This window comes from Mus pahari, chromosome 22, assembly GCF_900095145.1.
Source record: "Mus pahari chromosome 22, PAHARI_EIJ_v1.1, whole genome shotgun sequence".
Lineage (NCBI taxonomy): Eukaryota > Metazoa > Chordata > Mammalia > Rodentia > Muridae > Mus > Mus pahari.
This window is the reverse complement of record NC_034611.1, coordinates 6,970,693-6,989,165: the sequence shown is the minus strand read 5'-3', so window position 1 is coordinate 6,989,165 and position 18,473 is coordinate 6,970,693. Positions and strand designations below refer to the sequence as shown.

At 40.0% G+C, this 18,473-nt stretch overlaps 1 protein-coding gene across 1 annotated transcript in view; it reads right to left on the bottom strand.

Moving 5' to 3' along the window:
* The window catches only part of Cpa6 (carboxypeptidase A6), a 339,381-nt gene that overhangs the window by 103,697 nt on the left and 217,211 nt on the right, over nt 1-18,473 (bottom strand). Inside the window, exons 4-6 of the mRNA XM_021222178.1 lie at nt 16,171-16,285; nt 13,582-13,683; nt 11,562-11,666 (exon numbers count right to left, since the gene is read on the bottom strand). Coding sequence (XP_021077837.1) covers nt 11,562-11,666; nt 13,582-13,683; nt 16,171-16,285 — 322 coding nt within the window. The remainder of the gene's footprint in view (nt 1-11,561; nt 11,667-13,581; nt 13,684-16,170; nt 16,286-18,473) is intronic.

The window sequence follows — 18,473 nt, the reverse complement described above, 5'->3', positions numbered from 1 at the left end:
AAAAAAAAAAGAAAAATGGATGCCCTGACAGGATATGTACATAAATCAACCTGTCCCACAAACGATTGGCAGATAGACTTCATAGGGTCCATGCCTATCAGCAACAGATGCAATTATACTGCTACAAGTCTCTTACAAGCATTTCTAGGCAAGGGAGCAACAGGTAAAGTTACCATTAGGAATCTCATCCAACCAAGTGCTATATATAGGTGTCCATGGAGAATCAGTAGTGACAGGAGTAACACAAATGCACACAACTGGGCTGAAGACAAACAGATATAATGGTACTTCCAAGTACCATAAAACCCTACCGGGGCTGGGTTAATCAAAAGGAAAAATAGATTGATAAAACAATATCTAAAGAGTTTAAATCCAAAAGGTTCCCTACATAGTTGGAAAGGGATCTGCCCTGGGGTAATGAGGTTATTGAATAAAAATCCAGGGTCAGGTTGGATTATTTCCTTAGGGATTGTTGGCCAGGAAAGCCCCTGAGGCTTGACAAACCATAAAGTCTATTACTACTGCTGTAGATTATATGCCAGAACATGATAGTAAGACCCTATTGCTGAAGACACCAGCAGAACATGGAAAAATTAACCTGAGAATGAACTGGAAACTCATGCCCTGCTGGCTAGCACTCATAGGTCTAGAAGGAGCCATTGTAGTTTCCTGGTGGAGAATTGTCTCCCATATTACTGCTTGACTATGGACCCTGTGTGCAGAAATACCAACATGCCAGGCTGTATGTGCCTGTTTGAGAAATTGTGGCTCAGCAATCATGGGTCAGACCAACAGCTTTCTGATGGAATTTAAGGTCCACTCCACAAGAGGGAATTAACACCAGGTAAAAGCCAGGACAAAGGTCCTATTTGGGGAGCAATGTCTTTCCTGGATGAATTGATACACCAGTCAAACTGCCTTCTAAACATCTGTGTTTATGCATGTAGATCTCCACTGCTGTCAGCCTCAACTCATAATCACTGGTGAAGCTCCTGAGAACAAGTGACTGCACTTGTGGCCTGATTCTTAGCCATATGTGGACATCTGTAGCCAGTTCCTTCCAAGGCTCAGGGATCACTATGGAAGAGAGGAACTATAGAATGTAAGAGCAGAAGAAAAGGTGGAATATTATTGTAGAGCAGTTTCCTCCAAAATTGAAACATTCCCTCCTGTAAGGAAGTTTTTTAAGACAGGAGGTAAATAACTCAAAATAGCTTTAGGAAGTCCCTGAAACTCACCAGATTTACTAGGCTTCCCTCCCAGATTTACAATGAAGACTGCTAAGAGTCATTCTCAGAGAAGCCAAGCTGCAAAGAAAAACATGTAAGTCAGTGGGACGCAAATATGTCTTCTGTAAGTTATCCCAATAGAACTCATTGGTTCACAAAGTTAGATTTTGGTGGTGTCAAACTTTGGTCTCTTGTTTTCTATGTGGGGTGAATAGATGTGTGTGTGTGTGTGTGTGTGTGTGTGTGTGTGTGTGTGTGTGTGTCCATAAGAAATATTTTTGTTATATGACATTTTGTGATGACTAATCTTCATGTTAACTTGACTGGGTTTGCAATCATCTACAAGGTACATCTCTGGGTGTATCTGTAAAGGTGTTTCCAAAGAGGTTTACAAAAAGAGGAAAGAGCTAGCCCAAATATAGGTGGCACTGTTCCATGGTCTAGGATCCTGGACTGAATACAAAGAGAGGAAAATGGCAACCTACTCTTCTCTCTACTTCCAAGTGTTTTTAAATGTGAGGATTCCAGCTGCCTTTTGCTGCCATTAACTCTGCTGGCCTGTCTGACCATTATTGACTGTACCATCTTAAACCTAGAGCCATAATAAATCCTTATTCCCTTAAATTGCTTTTTTGTGGTTTTGGTCAGATTTTGTTTTTGTTGTTACAGCAACAAGGAATGTAACAAATTTAGTACTGATGTACATTTTGCCTACAAGGGAAATATTTTCATTCTCCTTTATGGCTGAATAATAAATGCTGTTGGGTAGATTTCTGTATTCTTTATTCCATCTGATTTATCCATGTTAGTCACATAAACACTATATATTCTTGACTGTTTTAGGTATATGATGTGACTTGAAATTGGTAGAATGATTTTTCCATCTTCACTTCTTTTTCTAGAACATCATTGCTTAGAGATTTTAGAATAATTTTACATATAAAAAGATCTTGCTGTGATTTTATATGAATTGTGTTAAATTTGATATCAACTTGGGAAGAACTGATGGTGTCGAGTTTCCAGTCAATGAGAGGGACAAAGTCTGTACCTACTTCGATGTCTTTCCCTGTATGTGATTAGCGCTCTGTTGCCCTCAGTGTACAGCTGAAGCCATGTTAGATAATACCTAACTTCTCTCTTTTCAATAACTGTTGTTCATATAATATGCAAAGACCTCACTGTTGATGGATCATTTGCTACCATACAGCAATATAATCAACTTTGGCTTTTATCTTGTACAAACTTGAAATTATACACTTGTTTGTCCTATAAAATATTTCTGTAGATTCCTTGGCATCTTCTATGTAGAAATTCACTATACTTACAGAGATAATTTTATTTTTTTTCTAATTTCATGTCTTTTGTTTTTCTTGCCTGACTGCTCTTGCTAGAGCTTCCAACACTACGTTAATGAAGAGATGAAAGTGGACATTCTTGGCTTGTTCCTGGCTTTAGGAAAAAGGCATTTGCCTGTTTACTGTTGAGTAGAATGTTTGATAAACATTCTTTATAAAGTTGTGAAAGTTCCTCTCTCTTTCTCTGAGAGTTTTTAATCATGAAAATATGTTGAATTTTGTTAATCGCTTTTACCTCACCAATTGATAAGATTATGTGATTATTTTCTTCCTTAGCTGTTACTATGTATTGATTAACATTTAAATATGGAACCAGGTTTGCATACCTGAAATTAATTTTGCTTGGTCATGGTATGTAATTCTTTTTATAGGTTGTTAAGTTCTGCTTGATAATATTATAAAGATTTTTGTCTGTATTTATGAGTGTTATCAGGCAGTAATTTAGGTCTTTTATTTCTCATAAATTCCTAGGAAGGAGGCTCATGTGGCTTACCCTCTTTTCTATTCTCACAAAGCCTGAGAACTTTGTGGACAGACAGGCTGGCCTGTCAGTTAAATTCAGGTAACTTCCTCTTTGGCTTATTTTATTATCTGTCTATTTATCTGCCTCTATCTATCTATCTATCTATCTATCTATCTATCTATCTATCTATCTATCTATCTATTTTTTGTGATAGTTTTCCTTCACCCATTTCAGGAAGCCGTCTTGGATGGCTGGATATCCACATTAATTCTATTTGTGAGAGTCTTGCCCTTAACTTACTTTTGTTTACAGCAATGAGAACAGAATGCTGAGTGGCACTTTAGAGTTTTACTATGGTAATCTTTTAAGGATATTCCTTTTGAAACAGTACCCATTCCCTTGCTATCAGCCACATTACCCTTCTTGTAGATTTGCATGCATGTGACCAGTTGTCTCCAAGGTTCCTAAGAACATAGAGCGGGTGCCTCTCCTCTCTCCTACTGCGTTTGTTATTCCTCAAATTCCTGGAAGACGGTTGCTCCAGATGAAAGAGGCTGTGGCTTTTCTTTATTATATTATCTCTATCTGGTTTCCCTGTCAGACTTCGTAAACTGAATTGGAAGTATTTCTTTTCTTTTCTCTTTTTTTTCCCCATTCTATGAAGGGTGCCGTATTGAACTGCAGTTAATCTTTCTTTAAACATTTGGTAGATCCTCCAAACATTGCTTGTTATATTGAAATGAAAAATCAGAAATATATATATTTTTTTTCCAGAGCTGAGGACCGAACCCAGGGCCTTGTGCTTGCTAGGCAAGCGCTCTACCACTGAGCTAAATCCATATTCTTGATAGTGACAGGGTTATTCAAAATATCTATTTTTTGTGTGTTTACACATATGTATATGGCTACATGTACATGTATGTGCATAGGTGTACAGGCCAAAGGTTGACAATGTTTTTCTCAATTGCTCTTCATAGTATTGTTTTTAAAAGATTTGTTTATTTTTGTTCTATGTCTATGGGTGTTTTTAATTAATATGAGAGCTCATAGCTATTTTGTATCTTCTTGGTCCTGTCTTGGCTAAGTTCTAGAGGTTTTGATAGGGTACATTCTTATTTTCATTTGATTGAGTGTTTTGCCTACATGCATGTCTATGGTCCACAGAAGTCAGAAAAGGGTATTGGATCCCTTGGAACTGAAGTTATGAGCAGCTGTGGCCATCATGTGGGTGCTGGGAACTGAATCAGGTCCCTTGCTAGCACAACATATGCTCTTACCTACTAAGCTGTTCCTTCAGTCCATTTCTAGAAAATTTAAAATTCCTCTCTGATTTCTTCAATGACACACTATTCATTTAAAATTGTATTGTTCCATTTCCAAGTAGTACCTGTGATTTCTCTGCTGTTGACTTTCTTTCTCCTATTGTTGCGTCAGGATCTGATAGGATGCAAGGGATTCCATAATTCATCTTGTATTCATTAAAGATTGGTTCCTAAACTATGATGCCATCAATTTTGGAGGTTTCATGAGCTGCTGTGAAGGATATGCATTCTTTCTGCTGCCACCAAGCATATCACACACACACACACACACACACACACACACACACACACACACACACACACATACACACAAACGGCTTTAGTTTGGAAGAACTGCCTAAATATGAGAGTGAAGTAGTGAACTCATTCTTTTGTTGTGTCAGCACCTATGTGGCTTTTATACCTTGTGGTATTTATTTCATGAAAGTGGGGCACCAAAATTTGGTTTACAATTGTTATATCCTTTTGATACTCCTCTTATTAATACATAGAAGCCTTCTTTTGTTTGTTTGTTTGTTTGGTGGTTTTTTTTTTGTTTTTTTTGTTTTTTTAGTTTTTTCGAGACAGGGTTTCTCTGTATAGTCCTGGCTGTCCTGGAACTCACTTTGTAGACCAGACTGGCCTCGAACTCACAAATCCGCCTGCCTCTGCCTCCCAAGTGCTGGGATTAAAGGCGTGTGCCACCACCGCCCGGCAGGAGCCTTCTTTTTATGTTCATTTTTTTATGGAATATTTTATTTACGTTTCAAAATTTTTCCTCTTTCCAGGTCTCCCCTCTGGAACCCCTCTATCCCATATCCCCTCCTCCTGCCTCTATGAGGGTGCTCCCCCACCCAGCCATTTCTGTCTTCCCATCCTGGCATTCCTGTCTTCTTCCCACCCTGGCATTCCCCTATACTGGGGCATCAAACATCTTCAGGACCAAGGGCCTGATATTCAACAAGGCTATCCTCTGCCATAAATGCTTAGGTTTATATTTTATTTTTAACAGGTATATCTGCTTGTGTATGGTTTCTGTTTGGTTGGCAGTTTGATCTCTCCCTTTTGATGGTTAGGCTTTGGATGTCTTTGTTAGCTAAATATATTTCTTGTAGACAGCAGATAGTTGGTTCTTATTTTTGAATACAGTTGGTTAGTTTGAGTGGTTTTTTTTTTGTTAAAGCAGTAAGTTGAGTCCATTGATATTTAACATTATTGAAAGGAATTTTTTTTTATTTCCTAGGAATTTGTTGGGTGCTGTTCTGATTTGTTAAATTATTGGTATTTCTTTCCTTTGTTCTTTTCATGGAATATATGCTGTCATGTATTTTTGTAGAGAAACTTCCTTCTTCCCTGTATAATATTTCTAAATGAATTTTCTGTAGGGCATGCTTGACTGTCAAGAAATTTCTTAATTTGTGTTTGTTTTGAAATATCCTTATCTTTTAGTCAATTTCAAAGGCAACTTTACTGGGTACCTCATTCTTGGCTTGCAGTTTCTTTTCAGAGCCTGAGATTTATTGTTCCATGCTGTCCTGTCTCTTAGAGTTCTTAGGAAAGGCTTGCGGTAGTTCTGATATTTATGCCTTTGTATGAGTTGGTGTTTTTTCCTGTACTACTTTTAGTATTGTATCTTTGACTTCTTAACTATTATATGTCATAGAAAAGTTCCCTGGTAAAGTCTACTTGAAGTTTAAATGCTTCTTATGTCTGCCTGCTTAGTTCTGTCTCTAGGTTTGGGAATTTGTCTGTTATAATTTCACTGAATAGCCTGTGTATTCCTTTTTATCTTAGCTCCTTCTCTCTATACCATTGATCAGGTCTACCAGCATCTTTAATATATCCTACTCTTTTGGGAAATATTGGTCATGTTTATTTATTTCTCCCCTTTATATGTCTGTATATATTATTGTTTCTAATTTTTTCTTTATCTATAAAATTTATACTTTTGCATGATCTTTCCCATTGATAATGTTATCTGATGTGATTTTTTTTATTTGGTGGACCATTTTTTCCACTTTCATTATTTCCATCTGATTCTATTTTTCTTGTTACAATTTCATTTTCCTTCAATTTTGAACTTTTCAAAGTCACTGTTTTATTTACATAGTGACTGTCTTTTTGAGACTTGGACAGATTTCCTTAGTCCTTATATCTGCTTGAATTATTTATATGGTTATTAAATGTTTTAAAGAGGAAGATTCTGAATTATTAGACATTTCAGCAGTCTCTGTGGCTTTGGATTCTACTCCAGAGACGTTGGGACTGGGCCATGTGCCATTGCGTTTCTTTTTCATGCTTTATTCACTTATCCAGTTTGAGCGTCCCCTTCTTCCAACTCTACTTGGTCGTTTCATTTTTCTTTGTCTGCTTAGAGGGCTATCTGCAGGAAGCTCAACTGAAGAGATGAAAGAAGCTGGTCTTGATTTCTGTCTGAGTTTGTTAAGGTGTTCAGGTCTTCAGGATCATGGTCAGGTCACACAGCGATCACTAGGGCAAGCAGATGGAGTAAAAACCCCAGTTCTGGGGTGGACTCTGGGGCCTCTAGAGTCAGAACCATAGCCCGTAGTGGACCCTGGGACCACCGGAACACAAACCCTGATCCAGAGCTGAACTGTAGTCAGAACCCTGGTCCTACACTAACTCCCGGGGCCACTGAAATCCTGAGGTAAACTGAGAGACTACTAGAGTCAAGATGATCTATTTTATAACAGGCGTCGCAGTTTGTGTTTTGCAATTAAATTGTTCATTTTTTTAAACTGTCAAGTTTATGTGTATGGCATTATTTACAGATTTTCATTCTCCTTTAGATAGCTGTCGTGTCCGTAGAATGGCCTGTTTCATTCCTAATCTTGATAATTTGTCTTGATTTCTTTCTCTGTCTTGCTAGATGTCTTAGTTACTTCTTTGTTGCTGTAATAAAATACTCTGACAAAAGCAACTTAAAGAATAAAGAATTTATCTGGGGGTCACAGTTCCAGAGTATAATGGCTGAGGAGGGCCTGGCATCAGGAGCTGGAGGCAGCTGGTCACAGAGCATCGTCAGTCAGGAAGCAGAGGGAGGCGAATGCTAGTCCTCAGGCCACTTTCTCATTACCTAAGTCTGTGATTCTAGCCTCAGAAAGGATGCCATACTCTGCTCCTCCACAGGTAGGCCCAGATGGCCACCTCCAGGTGATTACAGATTTTGTTAGGTTGACAATTGAAATTAAGCACTACACTAGGATTTTGTCATGTCCCTTGTTTCACTGATTTTCTCTGGTAATTTTCTGTATTCAATTACACTGTGATTTTTGTCCCATTTCTGCTGATTGCCTTGATGTATATTTGTTATCCACATATTGCTCACTGTATGTAGGTCTTTGAGGTACTTGCCTGTTGTTTCGAGTCTTTTCTTCTTTAATACTCAGGAATTTAGCACTTTTAAGTTTTCCTTTTATTATTGACTTAGCCATGCCCCACAATTTTTGAGATGTTCTACTTTTATTTGAACATAGCTCAGTGTAATTTAAAAAAAAATTTCTCTTGAAATTCCTTCTTTAATCTATGGATTATTTAGAGCTGCACTTAATTTTCTGACTTTTAGAAATCTTCCTATTGTCTCTCCTCAGTTTCTAGATGGGTTTCATCATGGTTAAATGACACAGTCTGACAATAACGACCACTTTACATTTGTTGTCAATCGTGATTTTTTTTTTTTTTTTGACCTCAGCATTTTTAGTACATACCTAGGCACTTGAAAGCATGTGTATTCTGCTCTTGTTGGGTGATTTTGTAATGTTGAGCTCTTTTATATTCTTGCTGATTTTCTTTTTAATTGTTCTCTTTTATGTGGGTTATTTAAAATACTAAATTGATGATAATAACAATAATGAGTTGACTTCACAAAATGTTTTTCAGATGTCAGCATTCCAGTTTTTTTGTTTTTTTTTTTGTACGTGTTGCATTACTAAACTCCTCTAGCAACTCTGTATGTTAGACAACACTTTTATTTACATGTTGGTAAGCTTCAGAGACACTGAATGACTTATGCTAGGGTTACATAGCTCAGGTTACATTGCACCTAAACATTCCTTGCAATTTTCTGCTTCATCAGAGCAGAGGGGTGAGTTAACTTTCCTTGTAGTCCACATTTGAGTAAAGATTCAAAGGTCGCATTGGTGGCTGTCAGGTAAATCTCACTAAGGCGTGAGAGACAGTCTCAAACGTGACCCTCATTGATACCTTTCTCTTGGGGTTCAGCCTTGTATGTAATCTCTTTCTCTTGGTATGGCATTGACCTTGTGACTTCCTCTTCTAGTGGACAGAATTTGGCAACATGTCTCTTTTGGGATTTGACTTCAAAGTGACTCATTTCTATTTTGGGCCTCCTTTTTCTTCTCTTCTCTTCCACTTGCTCTGAGAGAAGCCAGGTCTATTTTCCAAGCTACCTTAGGGAGAGAGACCCACGTGGCAAGGAAATGATACTTAGAGTTGACAACCAATGAGGGATGTAATCCTCAATAACCATGAATGAACTTAGAAGCACAGTCCTCTCTCTTAATCCAAACATCTTCATGGCTGCATCTCCAAGTGCAGCTCTGTGAGAGGTCCTAAGCCAGAGGCATCCAGCTCAGCACAGAAATGGACTTGAACTGTTGAACCACAGAAATGGAGAAATCAATGACTGTTGTTTTATGTTATTGAGTTTTAGGAAAATGTACCCAAGAAAGGGAAAGAGCAACAGCATGAAGCCCGATGTTTGGAACTACTGACAAATTTTGGTAAAATATGAGAAAAGGAGACTTATTTAGCATCCTGAATGTCTCCCTGGGAAGAAATAATTTACAACCAATCAGTGCAGCAGGGACTATGCTTGTATAAGCAAAGAGAGGACTAGATATACTATCTTGGAGTCTACTGGGTGGACAGAGGTTTACAGATGTTTCTCTAGGGGCATGGAAATTAGATAAATTGAGAGCTTGAAATCCAGTCCTGATATTGGGCAAAAGTTGATCCGTGGAGGCCATTGTCTGGATCTTCATTAAGTGACTCACTCTTCAAATACTGAGGCTTTTTTTTTTTGTTGTTGTTGTTGTTGTTATCAAATTTACTCTTAAACAAAACATTGTGTAGGCATATCTTACATTGAAAATAATCTTTACAATTTTTTTTATTATTTTCTTTATTTACATTTCAAACGCTATCCAGAAAGTTTCCTATACCCCTCCCCCCACCTCTCCTCCCCTACCCACCCACTCCCACTACTTGGCCCAGGCCTTGCCTTGTGCTGGGTCATATAAAGTTTGCAAGACCAAGGGGCCTCTATTCCCAGTGATGGCCGATTAGGCCATTTTCTGCTACATATGCAGCTAGAGACACAAACTCAGGGGGTACTGGTTAGTTCATATTGTTGTTCCACCTACAGGGTTGCAGCCCCCTTCAGTTCCTTGGGTACTTTCTCTAGCTCCTTCATTGGGGACCCTGTGTTCCATCCAATAGCTGGCTGTGAGCATCCACTTCTGTGTTTGCCAGGCACTGGCATAGCCTCACAAGAGGCCACTATATCAGGGTCCCTTCAGCAGAATCTTGCTGGCATGAGCATTAGTATCTAGGTTTGGTGGCTGATGATAGGATGGACTCCCGAATGGGGTAGTCTCTGGATAGTCCATCCTTTCATCTTAGCTCTAAATTTTGACTCTGTACCTATATCCTTTCATGAGTATTTTGTTCCTTATTCTAAGGAGGAATGAAGTATCCACCCAATGGTCATCCTTCTTGGTTTTCTTCTGTTTTGCATAATAAATACTGAGGTTTTATTGTTTATTGTTTTTTTTTTTTGACAGGGTTTCCTATAGCCCAGGCTAGCCTTGAACTCGTGCACCACCTATCTCTGCCTTCCGAGTGCTGGGATTATAGGCATGCACCACCATGCCTGTCACCATGGATTTAGCAAAAGGACAGAATTAGTGAAAGAGAGATGATGTAGTAATGCTCGGTAACTCTAACTATTTAAACCTTTGACAGCCCCATGTCTCCTGCCCCCAAACCAGTATCAATGGGAATGGGAAAAAGGCAGATGGCAACATTTTGCTTTCAATGAGCATGTCATGTGAATATTGACCTGTTTTAGTCACTGCTACCCTGTGACTGTCGTGCTTTTGTGCCTCATTTTTCCTGCAAAGGTGGGTGATTTCTAGAGCTCCTTTTGTCGGCTTCTGACTATTTCAAATGGAGGAAGGTTAAGTGTTGGGTGGAAGAGCAGGTGGCAGCAGTAACCAAAGAGAGTGAAGGAGGGGCAGGCTGCAGAGACAGAGGTGATCTATGTGAAGCTAGCCTTGTGCAGGAGGAAGGAGGGAGACGCGTTTTCCTCATCATCTTTGAGGAGCTGGAGCCTCACCTTAATTGGTGCTTATTGCTCCTTTTTTTTTTTTCTTTTCTTTTCTTATTTGGCTTACTGGTGCTATGGACTGAACCCAGGGCCACACGCAAGTGAGGCAAGTGCTTATCCTGAGCTACACCTGCCTGACTGATACTTTTTGGTTTTGCTCCAAAATGAACTAACTGTCTTCAGGCGACAGTGGCCACACTGTGTCTTTATCTGTGGAGATTGAACCCAGGTTTCAGGACATATAGGTTTGTACACGTTTGGTCTGCATGAAATCTAAGTGGTATCTTCATATTTTTTTTTGAGGTAACTGGATAAATCATTGCCTGAACTTTTGCATATCATTAACACCGGATTCTTGATGTTTGCATTCATTAACAACTCTTAACTTTACCCTTAAGTGCCATGTGCTATCTGGCATGCTGAACATGTGGCAGGAGATAGGTAAGAATCTCTGACCTAGGGGCTGGTGCAGAAATACTACTGATGGTAGTGGCCACAGAGGGAGGGAAGGAAGTAGATGTTGCTGGGGGGGGGAATATATATATTTCCTTCTATAATACACAGGACCAGGACCATATTCTGTGGACAAAAGATGTCCTATACTTTACCATCTTTTCTTTTTCCTTTCTGCCCGTAAATTTGAAAATTGATAAAGGAGAATGTAAGTTCATCTAGGGCCTTGGAGGGCTTCATAAGCATGACAGCGGCCCACAGAATCAAGGTATTATTGTCATTCAATCAGGTATCACTGTGTTAGAATCCCCACTTTATTCCTTGAACAGAATTAAAACACAGGGATCTCCTGACTGGCTGGAGCAGACGCTCTGAAAAGGTTTAACTTACTTCTCTTACAAACCACTGACAAAAGGCAGGACCGATCCATTCTCTTGCGTGAATGCCGCAGTCTATCCAGACAGCTCTTTTGTAGGCTCCTGATTTTCTGCCCAGCTGAGAACAAGAGGATTCATAGTCACCAACCCAGGCTTTTTATGTTTGGCTCGATTGACAGCATAATTTAACAAGGGTTTGGCACAATTCTTCACTATGGTTTTGTTTAGAAGGTAAAACATTAAAAAGATAAAGAGATTTCCTATCTTCTTTGGAAGTCCAGACTTGCTTATTAAGAAACAATAAATTTATTGCCTCAATACAATCAAAGAACTAAAAGCACAGAAGGAAAAGAGCAATCTCTAGCATATTATAGTGACTGCTTTACTAACATAATCACTATTAAGTAAAAAGCAAGTCCTCCCTCTTTTTCTCCTTCCCTCTTTACTGTGCCCACCCTATGGAACCTGAATGTTTTAGGGGCTATTTCTTGAAGCATATACTTTCTAGGTAAATTACAGTCAAAAATCACAAAATAGAAACATAAAACTTTATCCGTGGAATCAAGGAGTGAATTACTCATACCCCTGACTATGTCAATATCGCTTTAACCCTAACTTCCATCCCAGGCGTGAGTAAGTAGCAGTTGGCAGTAGATTTGTAAGGGCTCTTGCTCTCATTCCCTCATTAATTCACTTGACTGAAGTGTCAGGAAGTACCTCTCAGTGTCCGACATCGAGCTCAGCTCTGGAGATTTAGAGATGAACAGACACAGAATGTCCATGCTAGTGAGAAGGGCGGATGTGAGAACAACCCAACCAGCTTCATGACCTGAATGCCCATAAGTCACTGTGGGGACATGGCATGTGTTCTCAATTCTCTTGGGGAGCAAAAGGAAGCTTGGATATTTAAGCAAGGCTGGAAGTTTGCTTGGAAAGCAAGTTGTAAGAAAGCAAGTAAAGTTGTAAAGAGTCTGAAGACATTCGTGTGTCCAAGGGATGAAGCTACACCTCATAGTCTATGCTCTCCTTTCCCTCTCCCTTCTTTTCTTTTTCTCCATCCCTCCCTCGTCTCCCCATATTTATGTGCTTGCTTTATAAGTTCACACTGACAGCAGTGCACAGGATGGGTTAGAGGATGAACTCACACTGAGAGCACTGTGGAGGATGTTGAAATAATCTAGGGAGAACAGATTTAGAGGCAAATTCAGGAGGTATCAGTGAAGACAGAGAAGAGGGTGAGAGAGAGCACTCAATGAACTGTCACGCTTTGGTGAATTGAAAATGAGGGATTACTACCCAGAAGAGAAATGTAGGGAAACTGGAAGGATAAGTGTGCCATGACAGGTCTCAGGACCTCTTGCGACTGTCTAGTTGAATGTGTCCTGCATGAATTTAAATGTCTACAAGATAGATAGAAAGATCTGGGATGATCTTTATGGGGCAGATGAGACCATTTGGATGGAGTGAAAGCAGACTTGAGAGTAGAGTGAGAATGGCCAGAACGTTTGTGGGGCACAAGGGAAGAGAAGCCAGTGAATGAGCCTGGAGGGAGTGCCCCAGTGGGAAGCACAGACCTAGGGGGCAGCACTAAGCCCCAAGAGGAGTTCTGGGGGGAAAGCCAGTCAAGCAGAGTCTGAAGGGGAGGCAAGGAAAGAGGCATCAAAGCAGGTAAACGCTACTAGAAGCTTAGCTAAGAGGAAGAGGAGAACTGGAGGGCCAGAATGGGTGATTAATGGAGAGAAACAAAGTCTAACATCCTCACATTTATCAAGTTTTGATTGGTCCATCTTAAGTAGCGCCAGTTCATAAGCAATATGCATCACAACTGAGCGGCTCAGGACCAGCATCTTCTGGAATTATTCAAAGGCCACAATTAAACGTGCTTCAATAATCCAAGGCAATTTCCCCTTAAGTTAGCAAGATGATATCAGCTATGTGAATCTGTGAAAGATAATTTCGTTTCCTCCCACGAGTAAAAGGGAAGGGGATTCATTTTTTTTTTTTTTTTTGTGGTAACATTTTATTCTTTTCACCTGTATAACAAAGAGAGGCCTTCCTTCATATGATCTTCCAATAGAGAACACTCGGACGAGGCCTGGTTGAGTTTGGTTCAGACGGTGCAACCAACTCTGAATCTGAGGGGAGATAAGTAAGACATATCAGAGTCCTCCATGACATAAGAACTCCTTGAGTACATAAGTCGACAAAAGACAACATTGGCTCCTATAATTCTAAGAACGTACAGGGCGTATTAACAGAAAGGCAAACCCCAGAGCTGTCTGCTTTTACTTTTCTTTAGGATACTTAAAATGGCATTTGATTTTCTCCACAGACAGCCAGAACTCTAGGTCTTTTTGTCATTACCTCTTTAAAAAGATACTTTTTACTGTCATGTCACTAAGATCATTGTGGGGGTGTTTGCAGAAAATTGACTGATGTGCTCTGGCTTCTTTTTGAAAAAAAATCCCAATTTACTTTCATTTCCCCACAGGTATTAAAGAGGAAAACAAAACAAAACACCCCAACAACAATAACTACAACAACTAAAACCAAACACACAACCGTGGTTCAAGTGACTTGAGAGCCTCTGAAGGCTCATATATTGTAATTGGGAACTGAGTAGAGGCTACCGGGGTGCAGAGGAAGGCAGGGTCATCTGCATTTGAGTTTCTTCTGCAGAGCCGTTGGGAGGCATGTTCTGGATAATTCTCCTAGAAGAGTGCGCACTTGTATCAGTCCATTCACACACTAATCTGCCATCAGAAGATGGCGTATTTGAGATGGATAAATAAAACGCTAAGAAAGATAGGTGACATTTCTGACCTAAAAGCTCTGAAAGCCACCAAGAAGTCACATGGAAGTGTCCCCCTGTCCTATGATGTGAGAGGGTATGTGCTGAAAGAAAATATAAATGTGTCTGAGGGGGTGCTCATATTTTCTTTTATTCTTATATAACCTAGCAAGCAGGAGGTATGTATGTAGGTATGTGTGCATGTATGTGCATATCTACCTACATCTATTTTTGGAATTTGACTATGCTTTCATGTGCCAATTTATCTGAAACCTTTTATTGCATTTAATCCCAAGCTTCTTCAAAAGTGTGTTAGGACATGAAAATGTGCAAAATGAATTTTGAAGTGAGATTTATCCTCAACAGAACAAAATACTCTTAATAATATATGACTCTGAAATTCTCAGTGAATCATCTTTCCCGCAAATGTCTGCTTTTTGTATTCATTGTCAGAGTTATATCATGATACTGTTATTATCTTCATGTTAACACATAAATACAACAACATCTCAACCATAGCATAATGAACCCATATCAGTGAGACTTATTCTAGGAAAGTAAACTATTTTTCCTGTTTTCAATCTAAGAGTCCATGTTTAGCATTATGATATAAGGTGTTCTAATAAAAAAAAATCTCATCTGTTATCAGAGTTAAAAAATTAACTCTGTGCCTGGAATTTCTTTGTTTCAATACAGAGGAAACATGGAGAAATATATGTATTCATACATTGTGCCAACAGCTTTCCTAGTGGAGGACTCTACTTGCCTGCCTTGGGGAGACAGTGGTAAACACAGTGAACACTCAGCCCTCATGAAATGTGCAGTTTGTCAGCACAGAGAGTGTCAGCCAACCACAGTTACAGTGTGAGACTTGTGAACAGTGTCACATCTGTGTGCTAGGGTGTGCTGGGACACACTGGGGTTTGGTAAGGGGAGGCTTCTATGCAGCCCTGCAGAACAGTGCCTTGCTTGTCTTACCTAAAACATGAAAAGTAGTAAGCTGTCAGGTAAAGCTGGAGCGGTGTGGCGGGACAAGACTGTGGTGAGCTTCCTTGTGGATTGCATGGCAGTGTGTGCAGAGGTCCAGTGGGTGCCACTGATGTGAGCTGGCTGTCAGGAGGCCTGAACTTGGCAAGAGTGGGAGATGAGTGTGGAAGTCTCCTGGGCCCCTCAGCCAAAACCCTGCCCTCCAACTCCAGCTCGTTCTGTTCTGTTCTTTCCCTGGCTGTTTGGTCAAGGTCTTTATCGCCCTGATTTTAACACCGGCTATACCACTGTTCATGGATCTCTTATGTCCTTTGTGGGGTTTACTTGGGTAAAGTAAGTGAGATATGAATAATTTTGCTACTTCTTTTTATAAAATTATATTTTATGTGTATGTGTGCATTTCCTGCATGTGTGTATGTGTACTCCATGTTATAAACTGCTATCACTCCCCCATTCTTTTGGAGAGGCCAGAAGAAGGCATGAGACTCCTTGATACTAGAATTACAGACATTTGTGAGCCACCATGTAGGTGCTGGAACCAAAAAAAATCCCAGTCTTCTGCAAGAGCAGCAAGTGCTCTTTTCGGCTGAGCCATCTCTCTGGCCCATTATTTTGATAATTCGTTTTCTAGCATTAAAAGGATCAATGAAGAGATGCATGATTCAGGTATTCTGTATGTTTTTCCCAGAGCCATGTTTTCACAATTCTCTCTACTTCTTATACCAAAATGACAAAGATGACTTGAAAAACAAACAAACACAACAACAATAACAGAAACAAAACAAAACAAACAAAAAACCCAACTCCCCCCCCCAAACTATTAAAAGGTCTTTTGATTACATACATCTTCTAAGGAGTGGTACACTTCGTAGTTGTAGTCAGACAAGGATCTCCTGTTTCTCTGGGTTTGCAAACTGTTTTCATTTTCCACAGCTTTCTGAAGATCTTCTATGAGGACCCTGAATTTGAATTAGTAGACGTGACAAAAAAGAAAGCCAAGAACATGCAAAAATCAGGCAATTCCCCCAAAATAATTGCATACCGAATGAAGCAGTATAGCCGTGTCCCAGTGTTCCATGGTGTGAGAGGGGGAAAAAAAGACTGCCAAGCGTGACATTTCTAAAAATACCAAATGCTGAGAAAATGTTCTTTTTCAGGAAACGAAAACTGCTATATAAATGGTGTAATGAATTTAAAGTGTAAATTATACTCAGATGTCCCCAAATAATAGTAGTACTGTAGCAATATCTGCTATGGAATTGGCATCTATAACCATCTGATAATGCTGTACATATGTATACTGGCTGGGTGCTTACCAGGAGCCAGCCACTGTGCTATGTGTTTGGCCTTCAGTAACAACCTTTGTGTTAGACTCTAGTATTTCCGTACCGTAAATGAGGAGCCTGAGACTAAATGGGGTTAGGGATCTGCAAGTGTCATTTCATTGAGTATGCAAAGACAGATTCTGAGCTTGGGGTGTGAACCCGAATTCTAATCTTGTGACTTCAAGTCCAGTGTGGCATAATGAAAATGGAAGCCCTGGCTGTTCTGGACTCCCTCTCCCCATCTTTCCTGAAACTTCATTCTGCACACATGTCCATCACCCTGCATCCTGGATCCAGGAAAGAGAAAGGGTGGAAGGAGCTTTGGTTCTCAAGAGGAAATTGAAAATGACAAAGGTGGACACTGCTAACTCATCGTCCTGTAGTACCAGGAGTTCCAAGGCAGAGCAGCTCTGTTCTGAAATTGGATGCATTTGGACACTGGAGGCTAAGGCCAGCTTAGGGCTGTCAGGCCGATAGCTGCGGTGTGGAACCAGCAGTTCCAGACAGAACCATCCATGCTGCTGATATGACATCTGAGATAGATTAGAGGCACGCCTTAACAGTGTGACTGGCCCCTGCTGTCTAGAATGACGGGAAGAGAGAGATACATGGTTCACCTGCAGTATTTCAACACATGAGAGACCGTTGGTGAGATCTTCTGACTATGGTAGGTGGCTTAAAAACTTTATTTTCATGTGTTATCTTCCAAAGAGAACCTGCTGCTTACAGGGTACATTTTATTAAAGAATATGGGGTGGCATCTCTAAGCAACATTTAGAATAATCTATACAAGTCACTTCATTAAAGAATTATCCAATGGACTGAATACATTATTTTTTGGTGCCTGTAGGAAACAGTTTACGTGGGAACCAGATACTGACTGGCTTGCTATTTCCCAAGTCCCCACTGCAGACTGCAGAACTAACCAGAAAGGGACTCCTCACTTCTGGTTTGTTTTGTATTTTGCAGTTGGAAATGTTAGGAGAGATGAAGTGACAGGAGACTCATTTTCTTGGTAGTTGCCAGCGGTATCTCAAAATTGTGAGTCAAAGCCAAACCTCTTCTTTATCAGCAGGGTTTTCCTTCCCAGAGGTAAGAAGTTGTGTGTGGTGATTAGGTACATGGTCTGAAGGACCACAGTATCTCTGAGGCAGATCTTAAGAACAAATGAGAGCTTTGCCAGCTTCTAAGCTCCTTGTTCTTGGAGAGAACATGGATAGGCATGAAGGAGCAGGGCTTGATTGGAAGAATGAACTTTCTAATATTTTGGTGACTGCAGGTAATCTTCAGGCATGCTTGCCTCCCAGTACCTTCCCTGTGGGCTTCCTTTACTGTCCTGTGAGTGAAACGTAGATAGTCTGCCTCACCCAGCACTCTCCATGACAGAATCTTAAACAGTCTCTAGGGTGGGTTCCTTGTTTCAGGAACGTCCAGCAAACCAACACAGGTTTTTGTAGTCACTTAGACTGTGTCTCATACAGGCACCAAGAAGCCAATCTTAATTAGAGAACAGTTGTGATTTGGTTGTCCAGCCCCACATTCATGTTAAATACTTGAGTGGAAACCAGCATATGGAGAAAGCTGGTTACCAAAAATAACTTCTCTAAACCATTGTATTTTCTTAGATTTTTAGTAGATGTTTGTGATTATTTTCTGATTATATTCATTTATTTGTGTGTATGTATGTGGATGATTGCATTCCTTGGTGTGTGTGTGTGTGTGTGTCTGTGTGTGTGAGTGTGTGTGTATGTGAGTATGTGATTGAGTGTGTGAGTTTATGTGCGTGTGTATGTCTGTGATGTGTGAGTGTGTGTGTGTGTGT